Here is a 26,951-nt window from a genome sequence, read left to right as displayed (position 1 = left end):
ATAATATGAGTCACAAAAACATTGAATTTCCTTTTAAGGACAAAAATGTTGAAATTCGGTTCTTCAAAGAGAACTAAATGTTCAAGATCCATTCAGTTCAAAGAGCGGCTCAAATGACCCAATGAACAAGACATTTTCTCCATAATATAATTTTGTTTTAATTGTTTTTGTGGGTGAAATCCACAAAAACGTTTAATCATCTGTATTAAACCGTTGTATGTTCTTACAGAAACAATTATTCTCCTCACACTCTGAAGAATTGAAAGTCGTGCAATGTGGGAAGACGATTCTTTATCTGGGAATTATTGAACCCTTTACAGTTTGAGCTAAATAATGTTTTCACATGGCGGAGACAGGAAGGAGGGAAAGAGCGGCGCGTTCGTTACAACTTCTCATTCTTTATCAGTTGTTTTTCTGAGCGAAACCAGTGTTTATGAAGCTAAATTGGGGCCATAAAGTTTGTTCAAACAAAAGTTTTAAATCTTTTTTTTTTTTTTCCCCAGTTGGCTGATTAACAGACTTTTACTGAACAACAGTAATCAGAATCAGGTGTGGTAAAGCAGGGAAGCACTTTAATGGAAAATAGCATCACTAAACATCTGAACAATGTTTTTTCTTGCTTTGACATTTTCAAACAGAGCAGAGATGTGCAGATCTTTTGATTTTTAATAAAAGCATGGGTAAAAATAATAAAAAAAAATAAAAATGCAGGTTTTATTTTCACGGAATAGTTGCAGAATATCACTAAAAGTACCAGCAACATGTTTTTAAATCTGCTTTTCTTGTCATTCGGTTAAAAAGTTTATAGTTTTCCATAAAAGTCAACAGCCCACGGAAAAAAACCTATTCATGTTTTATGCTTTTCTTCATTTTACAACCCCAAAAATGTAAATAAAGGCAGCTGTGTAAGAAAAACACACATCCTGCAGTAGATGTTCATCAAAATTATAGGTCGTCTTTTTTCAAAAGGTCAAGACCCCTGAAAAGGTTGTAGACCCCTGAACTAGAGCATCCGCTGTAGCTCAAACACAGTCATGAGGGTTAGCCACCATCACCACTTCCCACAAATACTTGAAACTCTTTTCTAAAAACGTTTGTAATCTATTTTAACAGTTCAAACACCAAGTGTACAATACTCAAAAGAAACAGTCTTAGCGCTACAAAAGAAGCTAACATCCATGATTTTACTCATTTCCATTCTTGCAATTCCTAGTCAGTACCATTGGGCCGGGTTATTTTCAGCTTCTCAACCTGCATTTTCTTAATATTTTAGAAAAAAATCTATGAATATTGAACCATAAATAGGTGGGAGTCTATAGAAAAAGAGTGAATCGATCATCACCGACTGAAGTTCAGCTCTCTGATGTACCAGGAAATAGATTCTTATGACTTCTACCAGTTTCAAGACAGGAAATGGTCAACTTTCATTCCTCTTCCTTCAGTAATGAACGTGTGATGTGTTCACTGGTTGGAAAAAGATTGGATTTTTGCATTTCTGACTGATCAGTCAACCTGAAAGTCAATGGATCTAGAACATTTTAATCAATATTAAGGAATTATTAACTTTAAAACAAGCTCATATTTCTTGCTGAAAATGTACTTGTATTTTAAGTTTGTCTTATTTCAAGTGTACTGAGATATTTGTACTAGAAAATAGACTAAAACTACTCGGTAGGATTTTGTGTTTTTGCATATTCTATTTCATAGTATCTTGGTGTTGCTACCCTCTGAAAACTCAAAATATTAGTAAATATTCTTAGATTTTTCCACCACATGTTGGTATTAATATGTAATCAAACGACAGATGAAGATGTAAAGCAACTTCCTGATTATTTCTTCCTCTTTTTTTACTGTGTTACTATTAAGGGATAAAGGTTTTCTTCTCCTCACATCTGTCACCAAAATTAAATTCACCTGTAGTGTGCGTATGTGTGTGTTGGCGTGTGTGTGTGTGCGTGTGTGTGTGTGTGTGTGTTTGGTGTCCTGGTTAAAAATGACGCTGACCTGCCTCGTTAGGAGTCTATCAGCAGGGTGGGGAAAATGTCACCAGGTCTCAGAACAAGGTCGCATTTTTCACTGCTGTCCCAGGAAATCCTCATTTCTCCTGCAGCTGCAGCTTCATTTTTTTTCTTCTCTTCTCCACTAAACTTTTTAATTTTTATTTCCATTATTTTTCAGGTCTTTTTTCCATTTCTCTGTTCTCTAAGGAAGCCTTATTTACTTCTTTTTCCCAGTTTTTTCCCTTTCTACTACCACTCAGTGTCTTCCTCTTTCTTCTCCAAACACGCCCAGGATTCTTCGTCCATTTTTTCCGTACTCTCTCCCATGTTTCTCGTCTTTTTCACTCCCTTCTTTCTCTTCTCTTTTTGATTGTAATGCGATGTCTTTCTTTGTATTCAGCAGTTTTCTCCTCACTCGTTAATTAAGAGTGTAGAAGGTGAGAGGCAGGGGAGGTGTGCGTGTGTGTGTGCGTGTGTGTGAAGCTAAACCACCGTAGGTGCAAAATGCTTTTATGGCAGGAGGTATGAGTGTGGGTTTTCCAGTGTGTGTGTGTGTGAGAGAGAGAGAGAGCAAGGCAGCAAAGGGGTCCTACTGGGCCAATCAACATTAATGAAATCAGGTGTGTGTGTGTGCGTGTGTGTGTCTCGGAGTGCTTGGCTTGCAGAAGAGAGGGGGATCTAAAAGGGGTCTAAAGAGGAGTGAGAGCTAATTAGAGCTCCCTGTCTCACAAGTATGTGGATCAAACACGCACCTACGGCGTGTGAGTGTGTGTAGAGATGTTATATGCTTGCAGAGTTTCAGGTGAAGGTTTTCAATGTCAGGGAGGACTGAGCACAGCTGGTGGAAAGACGACGACACATGCATACTAACACACACGCATCGCTACTGTACCTGTGAGGGCCCGGCTCGGCTGAACGTACTTCAGAACCCTGTAATTTAAGCTAAGCTGGAGCCTTTCTGCTCATCTCTCCACACTCAGAAACAAAATCAATGCCACCCCTGAAAAGTGTATAAAAAGCCTCTAAATAAATAAATGTAAGTGATATTTTATTATTGCAACAATAATATTTCCAGGAACTCCAGGGTTTCCCCCAGTGTATTATAAGCCTGGCGGGCCACCAGGCTTTACTTGCCCCTGCCAGTCTAAGGGTTGTTCATTTAGTTTAAACAGGGTATTTTATACACCAGTAACAGTGACAGGAGCTTCGTTTATAGTTGACGCATTGAACTGGGCACCATCCTGTTATCCTCACCAGTTATTATTTCCACACTATGAAGCTGAGCATCTCTGAATTTTTATAACTTTCAATATTTTTTAACACAAAACACGGTGGACCACCTTAGTCCTTTTTTTTTTTTCCAAAAACCATCTCACTTTTTTTAAGAAATTGAAAAACTTATTTCAAATGTTGTCATTTCTTTCAACCAATACTTTTAAAAAAAGCAGATGAAAAACCTCAATGAAAACACAAGTGTGAGACACAACGCTACTGCAACAGAAAACTACCTTATTTAAAATTTTTCCCACATCTTTACCATGTGAACGTTACTGTAGTAAACTGTTCACAACCATCAGACAGCAGTAACTGATCCACGTCTGGCCCTGGTTTAAAAACTGCATAACTGCTCTAAATACACTCATAGGCTAAATAAAATATGTTAAGACGTGCGTGTTTCCTAAGGTAGACTTCAAAGGGAGGCCACAACATCTGTCTAATGTCTCCACTAATCTAAATGGGGCCTCCACACACACATGTGCCCACCATGTGTGTGTAAAGCTCAGCCTTTGAACGTACTTGTGTACAGTATGGTATCTCTTAATATGTGACGTGTGTGTGTGTGTGTGTGTTGTTTGTACCTTGTACAGCGCCGTTGTCTTGCTGGTTTCCATTAAGTTCAGGTTTGTCCTCGGCTACAGCAGAGTCTGGTATGAAACACGGAGACAAGACAGCGTCTCAGTGGGTCGGCCAATAAAAACCCAAAAGCACCTTGTTACCGGTTCCCCACGGAAAACCGAGACACAAAGACGTTTGTGTTTCACACCCAGATCAACCGGAATATTAACAGCAAACATTATCTTTCTTGAGGTTTTATCAGAAAACGTTAGTCGCTGAAAAGTGTTAACACAAACAGCAGTGAGGAACGTGTTAAAAGTAAAAATACCAGCAGTTGTTTTCACACATTTTGTTCATGGAGCGGTCCTGAAATCTGTTTGAAACTGCTTGAAATTATTCAAATTCAAAATCTGTAATTCATCTTAATTCAAATTCTCCAAACAGTTATTGTAGAGAGTTAAAAATGGATAATCTATAAAACTGAGCCTAGTAGAAATTAGATGTTTTATTGTCAGATTCTGAATGACTCAAACAGGAAGTGCTTTCAAATTAACATTTGTTTTCCAGGACCGTTTCTTGAAAAATTTAGGTGCTGATTTTAAGTATAAAGTTGTCTTAACACAGATGATTCAACTTTTTTTTGTTAATTTAATTCCTAAAAACAGATTTCTTTAAATCCATATAAAACTATGTTAGGGATAAAATTGTTAGAATAATGTATATAAAAAAAAAAAAATACACATTTCTGTTTTTTGAAAAGTTATTTGAAGGGAACGAATCTTGACAATTTGACCCTACAGGGTCTGAAGAAGAGATGCACAAACATCGGTAAAGATTGGCAGAAGAAGAAGAAAAAAGGCTGGCGCCGTACCGTTCTTGGAGTTGTTGTTGGCGGCGTGCAGCGGCTCAGGAGACGGGGAGGAAGAGGACGAGTGTTTGAGAGCATCCTCAACTCTCTCCCTCCTCTTGGACTCGAACTCCAGCGCCTCCTGTAGCTTTCTCTTCGCCTTCTTCTCCTTCTTCAGTCGTTTCTGGATGGAAGCTGGACAAAAACATGTCTGTCATGTAGCATCTCTTCCGATTTGAGAAGCTCTGAGTTTTGTTTCCAACCTCTGCTCTGTAGCTCGGAGTTGAGCTGTCGTTCCAGACTCTCGCGCATCTCTCGTTCTCTGTAGAGCTCCATTTTCAGCTCCCTCTTCTCGGCCTGGATTTGTTTGTCCTGCGCTCGGGCGTTCTCCACAGCCACCTTCAGCAGGCCCTGAATGGTTGGACAGGAAATAACGAGCAAAACGTTGCCTTGTTGCTGAAATGTGTTATACATATAAACTTGATAGATTGATTGAAACCATCATACCTGTATGTTGGTGAGCAGAGTCTCCACCGACGACAGACCGTCGGCGAACAGAAACGGAGCAGGAAATCCAGGAGGCAGGGTCTGACCCAACGGAGACTCTTCTGGAGGGTCAAACAAAACAAACATCAACCCAATTCCTAAGTTTTTAATAAAGCAAATATGAAAAATACTGTAGAGTGAAGCTCCAATATTCACAGGGTTTAGGGATCACATCTCACCTCAAATAGCGAAAATTCACAAATAAAAAAGAAAACACTCATAACCACCTATTTTAATGGTTCAGTGATGTATTAATACACCCTGGAAACAGACATAAGGAAGCTAATGTCTTCTTTATGTCCGCTCTTTGGGATACCATCAATCATTTTTAAGGAAACTGAATGGCACTCCCAGATTGGCTACGTTGAGTATGCTAGCCAATAGCATGTCAAGTAGCATTATGCATACTGAACCGTAAATCAGCTTCAGCCCGCTGTTTAAATATAGATATTTAGCTATGAGATTTGTTAAAGTATTTCTACTTTATCACACTGCTAGATGATGGTAAAGACCTTCCAGGTATGTGTAAAATTTGCATCAACAGGCATTAGCTGTTTCAGGTGAATTTGTGCTAATCAAACCTGAAACTAACAAATCTTGTGCTGATGGAGAAAATTGAAGGTTATTAAGAAGCAGAGAAACAATTCACCTTAAAAATGCCATCTGTACCTATAGTTGGTTCAAATTAATTATTAGGCATAATTTGTATACTTTGAGTATAACTTGTCTACTCCACAAAAGTTTTCTTAGCAGGCCAAAGGCTGTTATAATGGATTACTCATATCTCGGTAAAGTTAGGAGTTTTTATATTAAATAAATATAAAATGGACCACTTGGAAAAATAAAGAATACTTGGGGATTTTGTACGGATTTTACAAATCGATCAGGAACAAAATGTATTTTTAAGAAAGAAACAAACTACATGTCAAAGTGAAAATTAATTTCTGCAATAAACTAATTTAATAAAAATATTTAACATAAGTAATTGCATAAATATTCACACCCTTTGAAGTGACTGACCTAACTCTGTACAGTAAGTATGTTTTGGGACTTTCTGGTGACGTTTTGAAATACAGGCAGAATGAAATGTCTGCGGACCGATTTCTGTTAAGCACAAAGCCTGGAGGGCTTTGAATATTTACGGTTTCATTAATATTTCACTATACAGTTCTGGTTTAGATAGGACTAATGCCTCTGTTGCACTGCTAGTTACCATAATTATGAGTGTTGCAAACCACTGATACATTTTCTTAAGGAATTTGATTTGTTTTAGGCGAATCGACTGTATGTGTGATGAAGCCCTGATGGAGGTTTGTTCCAGGTGGAGTCAAACAGGCTGAGGAGCGTCTCCACTTTTACAAACTGGATGATTTTCATGAAGTGTAGCTGTCATCAGTAAACTTTATGAAATGTTTGAGTTTACTAACGTTACAAGACAGCGAAGCGGCAACGTGGAAATCAATTACACACACACACACACACGCACTCAGAGGTTGTTAGTATTCAGACAATCATGTGGGGTACTAATTGGCAGGGATTAAAGACATCCTTGATTTGTGTGTGTGTTCATTGCGAGTGCGTCACAGTGTCTGCTCAGCCCTTAATGCCCAACACTCCGACAACTGGGTTAACTCTGCTGTGAAATTAACGCTGATTAAGATGCACTCTAACACACACACTCCCTATCTGCCACTTCATCCATACATCCCTCGACTCCACCATTACACACTCACTCATTTTCTCCAGCACTTTTTCCTCCTCTGCATCCTCGACTTTCTTTACTTTTGCCTAATGTTCTTGTTTTCATTTCATTCTTCCACCTTCAACTAAATTATGTCAGCTTTATTGTTTCCTGCTAATTTAACTTTCACATATTTTGCCCCAAAATTCCCTCGTTTTCCTCAATAGTTTAATTCTGTCCACTTTTTTTCTTGTATTAATTTATTTTGGCATCTAAAAGACCAAACAATGGCTTCCTGTTTGTCTCCCACCTTTTATTTTGAAGGCATCACTAACTTGGCTTGTCACACTAACAAATTTTGCTTGCTAGAAATGATTGTGATATGATAATATTCTTGTGATACCATTTTCAAATAACGTCTTGTAAAGAACACTTAACATACTTTAAATATGTTTTAAATCAGTAATTATTGTTACATTTATTCTTTTGCAACGTTTCTAGCATTTCTCTCTTTATTTCTGCTTAAAATGCAACTTTGCTGTAAGTTAGAGTAAGTAAATAATTTAGTCGTTTTAACAAATATCTGTGTTGTTAAAAACTTACTTTCACTTTTCAGAAAGTTGGAAATTCTGAACTCTTGAGCTGGATGTAACGAAATGATCTCAACTTAAAGCTGACGTTGCAGTTTTTAGCAGTTCCAGTCTGCAGTCACAAAGCAATTGATCCAGATTGGCTCATAAAAATCTTTACTTGCATTTTAAAGCGGACCTATAATGCAAAAACTCACATTTATCTTGTTTTTGTTGCTTTATTTGGGTTTCTATTGGTTCTAAAAACAACCCAAGCATTAAAAAAAAAAACAGCTGATTTTTGGGATTTTGAAACATGAACCTCTAGAAAGTTACAGCACTGCCCTGTTACCTAGCAACACAAGTTAAGTTCCAGCACATTTGGCCAGCTTGTTTTACCAACTTGTTTTAGCTGATGGGAAACACAAGTGTTTTATTGTTGACTTAACCATCCAGAGAACACTTGGTTGTTGGTTGTGCTGGAGGCTCCACTTCTGCTTTTCAAAGATGTAAGGTTGTACAATTGCGCATCCGTTTTTAAAGTGATAAGAGGCCCTAAAGGTATAATGAACATGTTTAGTGTATTTATAACTCTGATCATACATAAAAAAACAAAAACAAAGAAATCACAGGTGGATGCTTTTACGTTTTATTTTGCCCGTATTGATCTTAATTCCCTCTGCTGATGTCTGCAGAGACACATCAGGAGCATGAATGATAAAATGTGGAGCGAGAGTGAAAAATTAGATGAACGGACCACGTTAGAAGAATGGAAAACTCCGAGGGGCTTAAAGGGGAGAGGGCGGCATGCTTTTAGTGCATGACCCGCTGACCCCTTTTAGCCATGCCTTCTTCACTCCATCTCCCACCTTTTTCCCCTTCTATCTATCCATCTTTCCTGTGATTGATGGTTCAGAGACAGCTGATCAATGGCTGATGCTTCTGTTTCTCTGTTTGTGTTGATCTGAGTGTTTGTAGGGATACAGTGGATGAGAAAAGGACTCCTAAGTGAGAACAATTTGTCAGATGTCCAAAGAAAATGGTTGATGGTTTAGATTAGTGTGGATAATGGAATATCCTCACTGGTGTAAGTAAGTGTGTGTGTGTGTGTGTGTGTGTGTGTGTGTGTGTGTGTGTGTGTGTGTGGTCCAACCTTTGTCCTTTGTTATTTTCTTGATGGGTGCAGCAGAGTTGGTCAGTGCAACATCAGCATCACCCGACACCAATCCTGTTTGAGAAAAGACACACACAGTCATTATCTAGGTGTGTGTGTGTGTAAATATGAGCAGTATGTAAGTTCTTACATCCATCCCCTACATGCAGTTCATATCAACATACTTCAGTATTTTAATAAAATAAGGAGCTAAAAGTTAATAAAACTGCTTAAATCCCACGTATAACTAAATTGGTACCACTTTACAATAGGGCTTCGCTTACAGACGGCTAAGAAATAATAAATAAATATGTAATCCTCTCATCTATAAACTCTATAAATCATTAATAACTGGTTGAAAAGGAGAATATATGTTAAAATTATGTTTACAAATGTTTATTATACTCACAGGGCAGTCTGAAATGTTACCATAACAACTTTAAATAAAATGTAGGTGAACAGCCTTGGCTCACTGTTTGGCAAGAAACTAGTAGCTTTTGTCTCCTTGTCACTCTTAAATAATGCATAATAAACTGTTATTACTGGTTTATTAATTTTTTAGAGATTAATTAATATATCTATGAACTTTTTAATAGCCACCTTATTGTTAAATGGTACAACAAAATTTAATTGAATATTACTTTCTCAAGATTTAGTGCTGTACAATGGCTGCTGGAAAAGAAAAGTGGGTACCTGTGTATTTGTGATTCATGCTCACAGATTTTTCAGCAGAACATGACTCCTAATTATGATCTATTCTAAAATATTCAGAAAATGCACTTTGTGAAGCTGAAGGACAAAGCAGTCAATTCTGGAGGTAAGGGTTCGCATTTATCGTATCATTTATCATGATAAAGAATTTTAATTTACCGTTAAATGTGTCCGTCTCAATTACCTAGTCATAATTAGGAAGTTTTATGGTATTTTTACCAAATTCAAAACATGAAAATGGTGCAGTTTATCTCTAATTTTATTGGTTGGACCATTCAAATAAAAATGTAAGAATATTCTCAATGTTTTATTCTTACTTAATAGTGCAAGTCCCATTCACTCAAACCTTTTACACTGATATACAGCTCAAGAAGCAACTTAAGGTTCAATGTCTTGAACATTTGTTGGGTAAAACTGGATTCAACCTCCCAATCCTTTGATTGACAGACAGCTACTCTTCCACTGATCGACGGCATAGAAAAGCCTCTCATGGTTGCATTTGTCAGTGTTTAGCTAATGTACAAGCATGCTGTGAAGACTGAAAAGTTCAATGTGAAATAGTGTGTGTGTGTGTGCGTGTGTGTGTGTACCCAGTCTTTCAGGCGAGCTGGAGGCTGAGCTGCTGGGCTGTGACTGCAGAGGAGTATTGGTTTCATCAACAGATGGAGACAGAGAGGGGCTGTCACACACTCTTTCCTAAAACCACAGGAAGAGGAGCGTCACACACCAACAAGTTAGAGAAACAAAAAAACCAAAAGGTTTTCCCTCAAATGTTTAGTTCATTGGGTCACAACAGGTATTCTTTAGGGGTTCAAAGGTCATAATGTTCTGACTAATTGGTATGAAGGCTAAAAATATAAAGACAATTATGGGAAGATGAACTCACTGATGGGTTTTAGGTAACCCAATCTAAAACAGATTAACGTTAATCGACTAATTTTGGTTGACAGAAGTTCTCTCAGAATGTTCTACAAAGCAAACAAGTTTAATTAGTTGAGGTTGACTTCAACTAACAAGTTTAATTACTGGAAGTCTCGATGGTTATTGACAATATAAGCTTCCCAAGTTAAACGTAACACAATAAAAGCCCAAAATTTGTGCTTGAAAAGCCATTTCGGGATGCTTTCACACCTGATTTACCAAAATTGAAACATTTGTTACATTTTCAGTTGATGTGGTTCACGTTCACACTGCTCTATGTCAAACAAACCAAACAATTTCAAAAACCAGTTTCCCTCCATGCCTGTGGGGGCGCTGCACCAAGAGCCATTGAAGGAAGCGACACAAAAACTTCAGAATAAGACAATAACACAACTTCATTTTCATTCACAAATTGTAAACGAAAATGAAGTCAGATTTTAGGATTTATCTTTTGTCTTTGATAAAAGACTGGTAAACGTTTTTCACGTTAGTGTTAGACACATTGGTTTGTTTTGGATGTATTTACCCAGAATGCCCTGTGCTGAAGTCTTTTTCCTGCATCAGTCTGCTTCGCATTCACATATGAACATGAACCGTACCAAAGTTCATTTTGAGACTTGTAGTTGGACCAGAGTTCGATTGACCATTCACACTTCCCCAAATGAACCAGACCTTCTAAACAAATGAACCGGAACTTAATCAAAACAGACCAAACTGGTCTGCGATCAGTTCCACTGGTGTTACCTTGATGACAGGTGCGCGGTGAACGTGTGTGTGTATCTGCTGTGCGGCGGCGGCCATGTTTGCGATGGTGCTAAGGTGGTTCATCTGGGACATGGCCATGGCCACGGATGCAGGCGGCAGCCCCATGGGCAGCAGAGGGTGGGGCATCATCATGAACGGCAGGTCCAACCCTGAGACAAAAGGAGGAAGAGGAAGCTGTTACTTTTTTAAACTATAAAACCCTTATTATTCTAACTTAATGTGAAATATAAGGTAATACAACTTATTTTGGTTCAAAATCCATAATTTTGATGATTAAGATTCTGTGACATGTCGCTAAAAGCTCCATATGTCTGAATTAAATTAATTCTTAAAATATTGGGCCAGAATTTCTCCATTTACAATAATAACCAACGCAGATAATTGATTAAAAGAAAGAAATTATCTTCTCACATCAGATCTTCATAACTTTATAGAAGCTTTTTTATTGTTAAATCACTTTTTCTTGTCATTTTTAAGACGTTCTGGTAAATTTGTTTCTTTATTCTGCAAATATTATTACCATATTTTCATATTAACTCAATTTAAAATTTGTTTTCTTCATACAACTCACAGAAGGAATGATAAGTGACACTTTTTGAAAATATTTTCTGTTATTTATTTATTTTTTTTTTAGAAAAGAAAGAAGAAAAATTTAAGTTGGAATGAAAAAAGACAAAATTAAATCTATTTTTTTAATTTAATTTTGGCTTTTTTCATACCAGCTTTGATTATTTTTTTTGTCATGTGTATAATCTTGGCTAAAATTAAGTAAATAAAAAAAAAATTAATTATTTAATTTTGGCCCTTTTGGTTCTCCATACTAATGGTGTTAAAAAGCTCTTTTTTGCCTTTAGTGAATACAATCACTTACAAATTTTTTTTTCTTTTTACTCTGGTTACCTTTGGATGATATTAAAAACTATCCGACAATATGAAACATTTAAGCTTTAACCTTTGACCTCGATGACCCCGTTGCCCTAAAAACAGTCCCCATTTTCATAGTGGCGCTCCACGGACACACACACACACCCGGCAGCTTTCTTTGCAATGAAACAATAACACTGATTGCTGTTGTCGTGATGACTGAAGTGATAGAATAATCAATGTGAGTGTTTGTCGCTTCCTGCTGCCCGGTGTGAGAGTACAAATGTATTACTTCTGCAGAAAGAAAGGGCCGAGTATCTGTTTGTTTGCCTGTCCATATGTGTGTGTGACCTGTGTGTGTGTGTGTGTGTAATGGTGGTGTTGATGAATTGAGTCATTTAGTAGAGTGTGTGCTGATTAATCCAAGCAGAGTGGTAATACAGGAGATGGGGACAGATTAAATGGCGTACATTAACAAATATTGCCATCTTTTAAACACACAGTGTGAATGTGTGTGTGTGTGTGTTGGCGTGTGTGTGTGTAAGCTTGGAGTGGTATCCTGGGTTTCTGCCGGTTTCACCAACTCAAATTTAAGACTCTTTTAGACCATTATGAATGAAATTTAAGACTTGTATCATGACAGAAATGTATAAAATAAAATTGCGTGTTTTACATCAAAATGCCCAGCTTTTTTACCCAGAATGCACTGGGCCTGGTTAGGGCTGGACAATATAGCGAAAAACAGATCACAATATAAGTCCATATCAATAATTATTGATTAGTGTTTTTGTTTTAAATATCTAAAATTGGTGTTGTGACCTTTACTGTTTTATCCAGTTTCATCTCTGCAATGTTGTTTTAATTTTTAAGCAATTATGAGGCACAGTGGCAAAACCTTAAACTGCTGCTGCGCCAGTTACTCAACAGGCTGTTGCTAGGTAACAAAAAGTAGCTCAGCAGGTTATTGCTAGGTAACCAAAGAGTGAGTGAGCTAGTAGATTCCACCAATCTAGCTTAGCTAAATGTGGCAGGTTCAGTGGCTGAAGCCTTTTCTCTGCCTACATCCCCCACAATGCTGTGCAGTTCTGGATTGGAGTTCATTGGAATTATTGAAATTCTATCTATTGATACTAATCACATCACAATATTGTTTTTGACTTACTGTCAAACCCTAAGCCTTGTGTGGCAAAGATGAACATTGTCTTTGCCACACGATAATTTACACTTACCCAAGAGAGACGCAAAAAAACTAGCTAGCTAACTAGCTAGTGAGTAAGGATTATTAGCAGCTTGGGAATGGTAGATGTCTGCTTGTGACTCAAACTTTTGTCAGACAGAAAAATCTTACTAGAGTAAATATTCCTACCACAATAAAAGGCCAGCTTAAATTTAATTTTCGACACATGAATCAAGTCCTTTTAAGGACTTCCTGGTTATCACTGTGGATGAATACTCACTGTTAGCCAGTAGCTGCTGCTGCTGGAGCTGCTGCTGACTGACAGCTCCCAAGGCGGACCCCCTCCCAGGACCTCCCGCTGCACCTCCTCCTCCTCCTCCTCCTGCTGCTGCTCCTCCTCCCACCGCCGGGGCGCCGCCGCCGCCTCCTCCTCCGCTGTGGGCTCCAGCAGGGGGGCTGGTCAGGCGCTCTTTATCCCAGGAACACTCACTCCCTCCTGGGTAGAGGTGCACACATTTATATGCAATCAGTGATGAAGACTATCGGAGCCAGAATGTCACACAGGACTCGCCTTCCTCACTTATAACCAGCATTAACTAGTCTCCACACATTAACGCGTTTGTTTCCAGATGGCTGTATTAACCTAGTTCCAGCAATCCAAGGCAGGACTCAGTGAACAGGAAAAATATTCCTCCAGGCTGGTTCAAGCTGACACCTGTGATTTATCAGCACTCATAACTAAAAACGCATCATTCAGGATGGTTTATGACCGGCGGTGTACAGTCATATTCAATAAATTGCAATATATATTCAGCTGAGGCTCGTTTGGCTGATTAAAAGAACATTTAAGAAGGTATTAAACAGACTTTCCTGGAACTGCAATTTACTACTATTTTAGTAATCATTTTTCTATTATTTTACAGATTCATTTATTAATCAGGTAAAAACATTTTTGAGGTTTTTTTTTTTTTACATTTTTAAGTTTTCAAAATGAGAAATTCACCAACTTTCAACTTTTTTCTAGAAAATTTCAGAAATTAATCTAAACATTTGAGGTTCTTTTGGCAGAAATTTACTCCTTTTTTCCTATCAACAGGCCCTCATGCATACAGCGTCTCAAAATTAGAAATACATTAAGAGATGCAAAAACAAAACACACATTTTATTGCCTAAAATGCAATTAAAAAAATTTTTTAGCAAAGAAAAATGCTGTAAATAAATCCAGATGCATCTTTGGTTACAAAGATGCATCTGGATTCTTTGTACTTCTAACATGTGGAAATCTCAGCCCTTTTTGCTTAAATTAACATCAATACAGGCTGATCTGGTTATTATTTTATGAATTAAACAATTAATAACTGGATAGCAAAAGGTGCTTAATAGAAGATTTTATTTAATTTTTTTTATAGAATTTGAATAATGGGAAGCTAATATTGCCCTTGAGGTGTAGGATATTTTTACACAGAAAGGTGTTTTTCATGTTCAGTGCAAAATTATAAATTTTTTTCTGAAGTTTTGACTTGATCAATGCTCTGATTGTTGTTTTTTCAGCAAATAGGCTTTTTTAAAGTCTACGTACTATACTTAATCAATTTCAATATTCGATTCACCACAATTAGGTCTATTAGTCATTTCTGTCCTACACTTTTAATTTATATTAGTTTCTGGAACTGGGTGAAACTGCATCTTCCTGAGAAACTCAGGATTAATTGTCACAAAACCACTGAACTATTTAGAGTTTTAAAGATAAAAATATTTTCCACAGTTTCTGATGTAGTCCTTTGAAATAGATCTGTAAGTCTAGTATTTTAACAGAGATGGAATTAAATTATTTACTTTGTTTTGAGATGATTATAGTCATTTTAATTGATATATTTCCATATTTTCTCTGTTCTTGCTGGGCAGGACGCAGAGCAAACAGACTGAAGGTAAATCAGTAACATTAACCTTTGCTTCCACTTTTTCCTCTACTTTAACGTTGGTCTCTGCACTTTTCGATTCTATTACTCATAATTGTGTTAGTCTCTTCCTGGACCATTTTTCAGATGTTCTCCCCAGAGAGAGGGAAGATGGTGTTTCCTGTAATTCATCACACGAGCTGAACCCGACCTGTTCTGTATGTCGAGTCGGTTCTGACCCAGCAGGTTGAGGCCAAACTTTGCACTTTAATAAAGCAGAGATTAGAGCAGATATGGCGTTAACGTTTCCTTAATGGGCAGCAGAAAAACCAAACAACTGCTTCGTAATTACCAAAGGAAAACTTTATGGGATATAAAGACGTTTAAACACAAAATGTCTCAAACAGAATAAATGTTTGTGCTTTTCTGACTGAATGACAACAAAATTAGAAAAATTTAAATAAAGTCCATCCCTCTGACTAACTAATAAACCAATTAACAAAGCTTACTTTTAATTAAATTGGAAACATATGAAATAAATAATATATAGTACCGGTACACAATAACAGTAATTTCTTGATATTAAAACCAAATAAAAAGAAGTAACTATTTGACTAAGTTTTTAAAAATATACCTTTCAAGAAACTGAAAAAATTAGCAGTAAATGATCAAAACTAGCACTTTACCACTCTTCAAAATTGCAAAGACAAGCGAACATGTCAGTTAACAAGGGCAGACATCTGTTGTCCACCAGGCCGGGGAAAAAATAAACGAATTAACTGAACTTTAGTTGAAAAGAACTGAGATGAGATTACTTATTTCTCCATAGGTTGTAAATAAGTACCGTAAAAAAAGCTGCACAATTTAAAACGAAAAACCATAAATACAAGATAATGTGTAACTGCAACAATTAATTGAAACCTGGTGATGGTTCTGAGTCCAGATGGGAGATTTTGATTTAGAATCACAACTATAGTTTGAACACAAAAAAACAAAAAACGCTCTATTCCTGCTGTTTGTGTTTCTACGGAAGATTAAAGGTTAGAAATGTTTCTTTTTCGCTTGGTTCTGAGTATTTTGTTGCAATTTTTCATTTGAGCCACTAGATGTCTCTAAATACAAATTATTAGGGCCACGCTTTGAAAATAAAAATTGGAAACTTGAGAATAAAGTCAAAATAATGAGAATAGTGTCAAAATTTAACAAAAATAAAGTCAAAATAATGCATGAATAAAGTTGTAGCATTACAAGAATTTATCCTCTTAATGTGTCTATTCTCTAAATATTGACTATTCTCATATTATTGCGACCTTACGCTCACATTATTTCAACTTTATTCTTGTAACAGTATGATTTTATTCTTGTAATTTTATTTTTTCTTAGTATGGCCCTAATACTCTGTTGCACTAAACCTGAGATGAGAGAAAAAACCCCTCGTCTTTATCGAGTTTAGGCTCTAAAACAAGTTTTTTTACTGCAGGAAATCTGACAAAATGCATCTAAACATCAGGGAAAAAAACGATCATTGTTGCTTTCCAGCAGTTTAAACGTGCCGATTATTAACCAGCAGAGACAATTGATGTTTTAAGCGGAGTCAGATGAATTTATGACATTAATAAATTATTAAAAGCTTCCCACTGTGTCAGCTAACTCAGCCTGATTATTAACAATGACAACGTTCTGTTTGACTGGAAAATGTATTTAATGGCCGTCTCTCTTCACGCCGCTCGCTCGCTCTCTCTCCTCCTCTGTGTGATCCTGCCTCGCTCGCCCTCCACACCTCTGCCTCCGCTCCACCGTTCTCCCGCTCATCCATCTTCATCTCCCTCCATTAGTTTGAATTAGCGACCGTCTCTCTCTATTATTGCCTACTGAATTCCCTGCGCTCGGTGTGTGTGGACGACAGCTGGGCCTCATCGCTGCTGCCATTTACACCGGGGAGGAAAAGAAGAATAAACAGATGGGCAGATGTTCTCTCTCTTTCTCTGGCTCGTCTCTCATTTTTTATTTTTTATTTTTTTTGCTTGGCCTCTGTCACTTTTTGGTCTTTTCCACATCTTCTTTTTGTCTTTCAGTCTGGTGCACCTACATCTTGGAGCTTTTTCAGCTAAAGTTTGGGTATTATTTCAGTTTTTTCTAATTTAGCAGAGATAAATCTAGTTTAAACGAACCTCAGACTTGGCTTCCAACTGGAAGAAATTCACCTTTTATTCACCTGGACCAGACAACACTCTGAGCTAATGGCTTCAACACTTTTAACTATACATTCTTAGAAATTTGCTGAAATGCATCTTTTACATCAAAGTCTCCTGTTGCAATAATCAATAAATTAATTAATTAATCACATGATAAATTAAAACAAGTTCATTTCCACTCTTTTCTCTCTCTTTCTACCAAAAGCAGGATGATAAAAGTCTGAAGTTTGGTACTTTGGTCTGAACTAACCCTTTATTTCATGGGCAGTTTTGTTTACACAGAATTTATAATTCATTTCTGTTGTTTTGTTTATTTATTTTGTATATTTATATTTAAAATGCCTTCAGTGTTAAATTTTCACTGAAATTTAAATTTATTGATCTTTGAGAATCTGTTCTGGCTTTATTATGTCCTCAGTTATATTATATTACTGGAAAATGTTCTCAAAACAACAATATTATTACTGCAACAACATGTTGGACAATTTATCGGCCGGCAAAATGTGGTATCTTAACAGATCTAGATCTGTTCTAGAACCAGATCTAGAATATCTGGTTCTAGGTGTGTTTCATCTTCCAACTTTTAGACACGTCCTGTTTCTGCACACCTGGATCTAATGGGTGCAGAGCTCAAAGATGTGATTTCATTGGCGAAACGAAGCATCTGAAGTGTTAAAATGATGTTTCTCCTGCTGTGGAAAACCAAACCAGTTCTTTGCTGTGATCTGTAGGACCAGTTCAGAACCAGTTTACTTCTGATAATTATAGACTAAAAATTCTTAAAGAATATTTAGTTGAGCTTTCTAGTGGCCAGTGTACATTTATTCAAGGGTTTTATGTGGAATAGTTGTGCTGCAGTTTCAGTGTCGTTTCCCACAGGAATCTGGAATAAAATCTCATTTTTAAGTGTTTTAAACCGACAAGTTAAGTCTGTTTTTTTTCCCCGACCTTCCACCTTTTATTCACCTGTTTATCTTTTCTTTATCAGGATTATTTGGCTTTTATTCCTCATCTCCACCTAGTTTCACTCTCTTCTTCTTGTGACACATAGACGGTTTCCGTTGACATGAAACTCGTTTTTTCTCTCCATCTCTCCTGTCATTCATCCCTCGCTCCAATCTGTGTTTTTCTCATTTTTATTCTGTCACCGCGTGCCGAACTGGCCCGAGCCAAACGCCAGAACATCTTTTCTTTTCCTCCCCCTTTTCCTCTCGCCCTAAATATCCCTTTCTCTCCCCCGCCTTCTCCTGTGTCCTCCCTTGTTTTATTTTCTTTTTCATTTCATACGCTGGTTCCTCTCTTCTATTGTCCGCCACAGTTTCCCAGGCCGGTGTGAGTGTCTCGCACAAAGAAAACAAGATCGGACAATGAAAAGAAGGCTCACCACGAGCACACAAAAATCACTCCGAATGAAAGAAAAGAAGACAGAAGAAGGCATAGAAAAAAAAGAGAGCAGGGGGGAATAAATAAAAAACGACTTGGCGAAAGAATGAAATGACAGTGGAGAGGAAGAGTAACTCTATCAACCCATTTGCCAGGTCAGCTGAAGAAAAGGAGAAAACGGAGAAGAATCAGGGTGGAAACAAATGAAAGGATCGCTCCTTCCTTTATTTTCTTTCTGCTTTTTGTTTTTTGCTTCTTTAATAATTCAGAGAAACAAACAGAAGAGATTGAGTGTCCATGTTTTATAGGTAACGTGTCAGAAAAAACAAGAACAGTTCAGACCTGACTAGAGTTTCATTTGCTTAGATTTTAAAGTTATCAAACGGTTTTTGTTCCAGGTATCAGGTAGAAACCACACCTTCTTAAAAAGGAACAAAAACGTTACATTTTGAAAGGATCTCATTGGGAATCAGCAACTGTTTGAGAAACAAAAGTCGATCCAGTCACTCAGGAAGGAAGAGATGCACCAGTATCAGGGATAACTGGGAGAGACTGACCAATCCTAGAAATGGGCTAGAACCCTCTTTTCTGGGTTAATAAGAACCAGAACCGGACTGTTGCACATTGATCCAAAGTTCTGTTTTCAGATAAAAATAAATGATCCATTTCCTTTGGAAACCGAGGTCCCGTCATCTGGAGGAAGAGTAGAGAGTTTGCCAGAAGTCCAGAGTGAAGCTTCCAGTCAGTACTGGTTTGGGTCGCCATGTCAGCTGCTGGTTCTGGTCCAATGGGTTTCCTGAAATCCTCAGTCAATGCAGCCGTCTACCAGGACATTTCAGACTTCCTGCTTCGATCTGCTGACAAGCTTTCTACAGATGCTGATTTTATTTTCTAGTTGGATTTGGTACCGACCCGCACTGCTAACAGTGGTCCAATCACCATGGTGTCCCTGTTCCTGATTGGCCAGCAAACTGGTCTGACCTTTAACCTCATAGAGACTCTACTGGCTCTTGTGAAAAAAAGTCAGTTGACCAGAAGGCAACAAACCAATCTGGGCTTCCAGAACCTCAGCAGAACCAGGCTGATCACATAAAATATCAACTTTTATTGACTATCTGTAATATTCTCATTTTCTGAGACGCTGAATTTTGGGATTTTGTTATCTGTGAGTCAAAATCACCAAAACTACAAGTAATAAAGGTTTAAATATGTCCCTAATTAATCTAAATAATAATATGACGTTATTTGTTTTGAACTAAACTCATAGAGCTTATTCAACAAATCTTTGTCAGTGAACTTCTGGAGATTATTTTCTTTCTTAGGATTTTCTGGGTCTAATATAAAAACATAAAACACTAGGATAAGATGCAACTACAGTTGAACTTAAACCTTATTATCACTTTTTCTGTCTGGGCCCCAAAGTTTGGGAATCGCTGCTTCATGATGTGTTGAATCAGAGACAGTGAGCAAAATAAAGAGTCAAAATTAAATCAAACAACTGAAAAGTAACTGAATTTGGAGCACAAAAAGATTCAGACTTCCTTCTGGATTTCTTTACACATGATTCACATGCAAGTCAGAGTCTACTTCATGGTCAATTCATCATATGTGCTAGACATACAAGAAATCCAAATAATGTTTCTCAAAAAACAAGAAAAGCAGACTAAGTTTGACTAAGAAGTTGTGCTGACAAAGTCCTTGTTACACAGTAAACCAGATGTTTCCCAGGCTAGTTCCAGGGTTATTACAAGATCCTTTCTTCTTCCATTCCTCTAGTTTCTCAAGTTGCTGATACGGTTAGTTTTGTTCATTTTGCTGATGCAAACACAAACTAACAGTCTAAAGGCCTGATAAGGTGGGTGTAGAGTTCATTACACTGCACAGAAAGAACAAACGGCCTTAAAAAGTTTAACTTGTCTCCAGGGGTTTCTCTAGATTATTGCTAATGTTCACACAAAACTTCCACAGTGTCCCCATATTTGGACTCCTTTCCTGAGTCAGACTGTGAGAAGCAACTTTACTCATCGTTTCCCAGCATGCCTGTGTTAGCGTTAGCGTTAGCGTGCAGCACCTGTGTTGGAGTGCAGGTCGTCGTTGTCGGACTCGTTGCCGTTCTGGAGACTCATCATCATCTTCATCTTCTGCAGCTTCTGGAGCTCAGCCATGGCGGCCGCGGTCAGTCCTTAAACACACACACACACACACACACACACACACATCACTACTGTTAGTCATCTTGATGTCATTACAGTCAGCTGATTTGAAACCCATCAACTCTAATGTCCCTCACAGCGAGCCAATCACAAACCAGCCGCGGCCTGCTGTTACCCAGGATGCATTTCTGCACACAGTGACGGTCAAGACGGGTCGATGTCAAACTCTTTTCAACGCGAGTGTTTAGAGCAGTTTTAGACACCTCAGGCCTGGTGTACATTAACTCACACACAGCTACACACACATGTACACGCAGTCTTTTGTAAGGAACAAGATCCTCGGCTCTGTGCGCTGACCTGGAACTGACTTCTATACACAACAACCAGCCGAGTGAGAGAGATGACCCTCTGTCTGCGTGTGTGTGTGTGTGTAAGCGTGCAGGGTAGCTTTTGCATTGTGCTGAGTGCTTTTATGTTTAAATGTGTGTGTGTGTGAGAAAGAGAGAGAGGGGTATGCATTCATGCTTATCTCTGCATACTTTCGTGTGTGTGTGTGTGTGTGTGTGTTTAGGTCAGTTGGTTTTGCCCCGGTCACGCTTGACGGCCTTGCAGGAATGTCCATTACACACTGTACAGTTGTCTGTAAGCTATAAAGAAAACAAGGTAGAGGGGAGAGAGGGATGGAGGGAGGAGGAGTTTGAAATTTAATTTGAAGTAGAATGGATGGATTGATGGAAGGTTGACTGGATGGATGGATGGATGGATGAGGTATGAAGGGCAGAGCTGTACGCAGGTTAATCTAACCTAGACAAAGTAATACATATAGCCACATTTTCCGCTGACTGATGCAGAGTAGAAGTTCATCTCTTATAAATATGTGTATAAATCTACTTTTTCACTGAAATGTTAAAGGCACCGACTTTGATCCAATGATATAAAACACACGGAAATAAAAAAGGTCTTTACTACATATGTTGTGTGCATTGTACTGTTTTAGGGCTCTTTGTAATTTAGAAGCAGAATAAAAGAAAAATAGACATAAGTTGCTTTTGTGAAAACAAACATTTTCTTTCAAATGCCAGTAGATAGCCCAACATAAATAATTTAGTTTTAGGTGTTAAGATGCAGTTAGTCAGTGTGGGGCGCAGCGCTGTTCACCGCCTTGTCACCAGCATATCGCACTTATGTTATGCTATGTATTGTAATAATGTTAAAAAATATTCTGCAACTCACCCTGAGAAACTTTCTAGCGGTACCTTCAGGTTTACTTTCTAGTGACCTGGTCTTAAGCCATTATCCAATATTATTTTTAAACACAATCCTTTGGTAAGTTAACTGTAACGTCGCACCATGAGCTCACATCATGGCAACAAACGGTCCTTTACATGCAGTACCTCACATACCCCTAGGGGGCTCCCACCACACAGTTTGAGAATGACTGCTTTAATTCTGTAAGTTGATAAATTTGGTGTTTTACTTACTTGGTTGTGACCTTTTGGCTGTGAAAACATAATCTAAACAGAAGACTTTCCATGAAATTACTTTGCCTCAAAATTTGAAAAGTCCAACGGCTCCCAGAGCCTGGGATGTACTTCAATGTGGACTCAAAGCAAACACATCCACACAAAGCTCCACTTTCATGGACACATAGTCTGTGTTACTCTTCACATCGAATATTTTGTATGCGACACCAAGCTGATAAGGTCAAGAGTCAGCGGCATCTCTGCCATTTGCTTTATTTTTTGAACAACAACTGATTAGAAAATATAGAAACTTGTAGAGTATATCAATGAGTGATTATAAGGACTTTAAGAAAACAAAACAAAAAAAATTCAGGGTAAAACAATTGCTGAAATTGTAGAAAATGAAGAAATTTGTCTTGAGAAATTTAGGAAATAGGTATGATTGGCTCTAAAAGTGTACCGATTTCTTCTCAACCCTGACGTGACGCGATACCATTTTATCAGCATATTGGATTACCTTCTCCCTGCACATCTTGGCAATCAATGGCACACAAAAGTGAAAGCAGAGAGTAATTTGAGAAAGAAAGCTTTCAGTCAATCACCACATGGTGATAAATTGGACCTGCAGGCAAGATTGGCTGCCACCAAAACTTGAGAAAACTGGGTCTTGGTGGGCAATGTCTGGAAAGAGTTTCTATCCAAATTGACGAAGTCTTCCAGTTGTTGTGGCTTGAGGGTCATTGGTGTCTACCATCCCGGCATTGGTGGGCACAGTCAAGCTTAAGGACGCTCAAGAAAGACAAAAAAATAAAAAATAAAATGCAACTTTCAGATGGCCTCAAACAAGTTGGAAACCTGTCTTGGGACAACACCTCGGTAGTGGCAGTCCGGGTTGGTGGTCTCAAATTTGAAGAAAATGGACCGGAGATTGCTTCAACTACGAATGATCACAATACTAACCTCAGTACCGGGGGAAACGGTACTGAGGCTTAGCAGTGTTCGATGTAGTAGATTTTTGGCAAATAGATTTTTATGACATCTCTTAAAAAGATGGAGATTTTCAGCTGACAATACATTATAAGTGAACACAACAGCAGCTGTCGAAAACATTTAACAAGGTCTTCAAGTTGAAGTGCAGGAGTTTGAAGTTTAAGAGAGAGTACTTAGTAACAGAAGAAATGAAGGGGAAGAAAATGAAGTCCCTGTGTGGGGTCAAAACTGTATTTACAGATTGATTACTGCTCTGAAGAACACCTTGACCCTCCAACACACTTCAGGTTGCACGTAGAGACACATAGGTAAACACACACACACACACACATGCTCAATCAAATACACACAGATTCGGACACAGAGTCAGAACGCCCGCTTCGCCTCAGTGCAACCAGGAGTCGATCAATATTGAGGGCAGAGCCACAATACTGTTCTCCATCATGACTATCAAACACACACACACACACACACACACACACTTCTCTGCTTCTCTTTCTGTCTCAGATCGATGGCTGTCCGCTGTGTCCACGGTTACCGAGCATCGACCCCCGTCGTAAATGGCGACCACGGAACCTGGGGAATTAGTGTGTGATTGATTGACAGACTGCTTCAAAGACACCAGCACCATATAGACCTTTCTCTCTCTCTCTCTCTTCCTGTGTGTGTGTGTGTGTATGCGCGTATGTGGAAGACAATATATATTTTCCTGCGTACCTGGGAGAGTGGGCGTGTGCGTGTGTGCGTGTCAGTGTTCCCCTGTGGCCTGTCTCCACCTCATTTACCCATCTGTTTTTCCGTTCCTGTGCATCTTAATGCTTTTCGAAGGGCGGACAGAGGAAAGAAGAAGTCGTAAGAGGGAGAAAATAAAAAGACGCATTACACAAATTGAGAAGAAAAGCAGTGAGTCATCATCATAACATGAGAATACAGAAAACAATAGAGATGAGATGAGTGTAAACTTTGCTGTGACTGACTGGCGTTGATGCACTAACCTGCAACATCTTTGTGACTTTTATTTCAGCTATACTGCTCAGGTTGGGCTGCAATATGGTACTTAAATACACAGGGCTATCCAAAAAGGCAAGCAGTATGGGATCCAGAGCAACATTATCATTAAAAACTGATGAAAAGTTTATTTTTGGAGATGCAAAGTTTGGCATTTACCCACAAATTACAAAAATCCAGAATATGTTACTGCAGTTAAAACTCTTGCCAACTGAAAGAAAACGATCACAGAGATGCTTCGATACACTAACACTAAATAAATGCTATAAGAACATCTTTGGATTCATTTGAAAAGTTTAACTCATAGATGGATTTCTGATGAAACATAACATTATCTTTCCATGTCCATAAACACAAGCCACCTGGACCTCACAAATACAAGCAGCCACATTAATACTATTTTCAAATGAGAGTAATATAAGGTTTTCACTTCATAGGAGTTGTGATTTCTACAATGTCCGTTCAAAGTAGAAGAAGAAAAAGGAACTGTTTAGAAAGAATAAAGGGATTTCTAGACCAGGAAACCAATGTTCTTGTTCTTGAGAAATAAGTTATCCATATAGGAAAAACAAAAGAATCTCTCCTCATTGTACTTCTTAACAAGTGTCATTGTTTTACGAAGTGTTACAAAGGTTTGGATGGGATGTAGAACTTTGCAGAAAGCCCAAGAAGACCCTAATTAGTGGTATCATCTTCAAGGGCAAGTCTACTTTAACTTTAGGATTCATATCAACACACCAGAATCAAATAAATGGTTCATTTGCAGGAATCTGTAGCTTGACTGAATGCTGAAGAGGAAATTAAACCATTTGATTCCAGCAACACCTGATATTTGAAAGACTACGGCTTTCGAGAACTGTAGTTTGAATCCCTGACCTTGTGGAAGACAACAAGGCAGAGGTCAAATTTAAATAGACAGTGTTTGGATTTGACCAGAGTGAACTTCAAGGTGTCACATTAAATAATAAGAACATTTTGAGAACTATTTCTCTTTTGCTCAGTTTGGGCATACTATAAGGTCAGTAAAATTATAACTTTGCAGTTTCATAAAGTGGATGGTGAGGTATAAAAGTACTACAAAAAAATCTACTTCAAAACTATCTATAGTGTGGACAAGGCCTTAGTCGAGTGAAAACAGAAATCCACACTTCAAGCTATACTGTTTAAAATAAAGTTCAGAATTGGTCGATTAGCTTAAGATCCATGCAGCCGTTCCTCTTAGCCAGACACCTGAGATCTGTTTTTTATGGTAGTTGGTACCTGGACAGAGTTGTAGCAGATGAAGACTTGTATCATCTTGTATCTTCAAGATGATACAAGTCAGTTTTACATCCAAAAAGTTTGTTTTCTGTACCATCAATCTGCTTAAAATACAGTTCCTTTTTCTGCTTCATGGCCTAAAAGCCAAGTCAAAATTTGGCAAGATAAAACCAACTAAGATGTCCTCTCTGTATGCTACCTTTAGACGCTCTTTCAAGGCTTCATATTTGCTGCTGCTGGTGATCTTCAAGACCTCTGAACCCCCTACTGAGCTTGCATGAAACCCTCCCCATTTGCCAGTCATTGTAAATATTTAATTGACTGCACCTACATTTCTGAAGGAGTGCTCTAAGAGACGGAGTGACACTTTGAATAAAACAAAACAGGGAAACGGAGAAATTGCTCTTTGTGTTCTGGATTTAGAAACACACGTCTGGATTTTTTATTTATTTTTTTGTTTGTTTTGCTTCCTTTTCATTCTTGCGAGCACTTAGGAGCGCCAATTTACAAATGCAGTAGATTGCTCTTCTGCTGAGTCAAAGAGATTTCAACTCAGCACTCTGGCACTTAGATCGCCCATCTTCAGCTTTCACCAACTGTCCAAGACGCCCATTTGAAACCATTCTGCACCAGCCATTTTGGGCTATTTCTAATAAACTCAGTGACTTTAAAGTAATTGTATCTGCACGTTCTTTAGCTCTCAGATGTTGTTGGATAGGTAAATTACTCCAGACGCATTACAGCTGGTATTAAGGATCAATCACGAAACCTCTCCTTAAGGTTTATGTCCAGGATTTGTTACAGGAAATCCTACGAAAATCAAATTAGATAATAAATAAATGGGGGATGAAACGTCTTGAACAACATCTGCATTCAAAACATAACAAGTTGCATTGTGAACCAGACACAAACCACATTTCTACTGCCTCACAGAAATTATTTCCTAATTTTTTCTGGCTTATGTTGCACAGTTGTACCAGGAAGACAATTTGCTTACACTGGACTTGATTTTTGCTTTATAAAATTTACCAATCAAGAGTTTATTTGAAAATCCTACAGGCAAAATTCTCAAGGAGTTCAGTTTTTTAGTCACTGAGAAAGTAAGAGTCATGTTTCAGCTGAACTTTTAAATATGCACACTACAAAAATACAAAATCTTCCCAAGTAGTTTCTAGGGCAAATAACGTAGTACACATAAAATGAGACAAAATTAACTTAAAATCAATTTTCAGCAAGATATACAGGCTTGTTTTAAGTAAATAATGCCTCAATATTTATGAAAAAGGTCTAGTTCCATTGGCAGATTATTTTACTTATGACAAGATATTTTTTCCCACGTTTTTAATTAAATAATCTGCAATTGGAACTAGAAATTTTCATCAATATTAAGGAATTATTTACTTAAAACAAGCTCATATATCTTGCTGAGAAGTTACTTGTTAGTTTTCTTGTGTTTCAAGTGTAAGATATTTGCACTACAAAAACCAAACCTACTTGGTAAGATGTTGTGTTTTTACAGTGTAAGTCATGT

At 37.8% G+C, this 26,951-nt stretch overlaps 1 protein-coding gene across 1 annotated transcript in view; it reads right to left on the bottom strand.

Annotated features, from left to right (window-relative positions):
* Positions 1–26,951, bottom strand: part of LOC122820322 (dachshund homolog 2-like) — a 98,920-nt gene that overhangs the window by 2,804 nt on the left and 69,165 nt on the right. The window contains exons 3-11 of the mRNA XM_044097651.1: positions 20,618–20,728; positions 13,351–13,566; positions 11,009–11,178; positions 9,934–10,039; positions 8,633–8,707; positions 5,191–5,291; positions 4,947–5,094; positions 4,708–4,878; positions 3,860–3,925 (exon numbers count right to left, since the gene is read on the bottom strand). Of these exons, the coding sequence (XP_043953586.1) occupies positions 3,860–3,925; positions 4,708–4,878; positions 4,947–5,094; positions 5,191–5,291; positions 8,633–8,707; positions 9,934–10,039; positions 11,009–11,178; positions 13,351–13,566; positions 20,618–20,728 (1,164 nt within the window). The remainder of the gene's footprint in view (positions 1–3,859; positions 3,926–4,707; positions 4,879–4,946; positions 5,095–5,190; positions 5,292–8,632; positions 8,708–9,933; positions 10,040–11,008; positions 11,179–13,350; positions 13,567–20,617; positions 20,729–26,951) is intronic.

This window comes from Gambusia affinis, linkage group LG18 (assembly GCF_019740435.1).
Source record: "Gambusia affinis linkage group LG18, SWU_Gaff_1.0, whole genome shotgun sequence".
In the NCBI taxonomy this organism is placed as follows: Eukaryota; Metazoa; Chordata; class Actinopteri; order Cyprinodontiformes; family Poeciliidae; genus Gambusia; species Gambusia affinis.
This window is presented reverse-complemented; position numbering and strand designations above follow the sequence as displayed.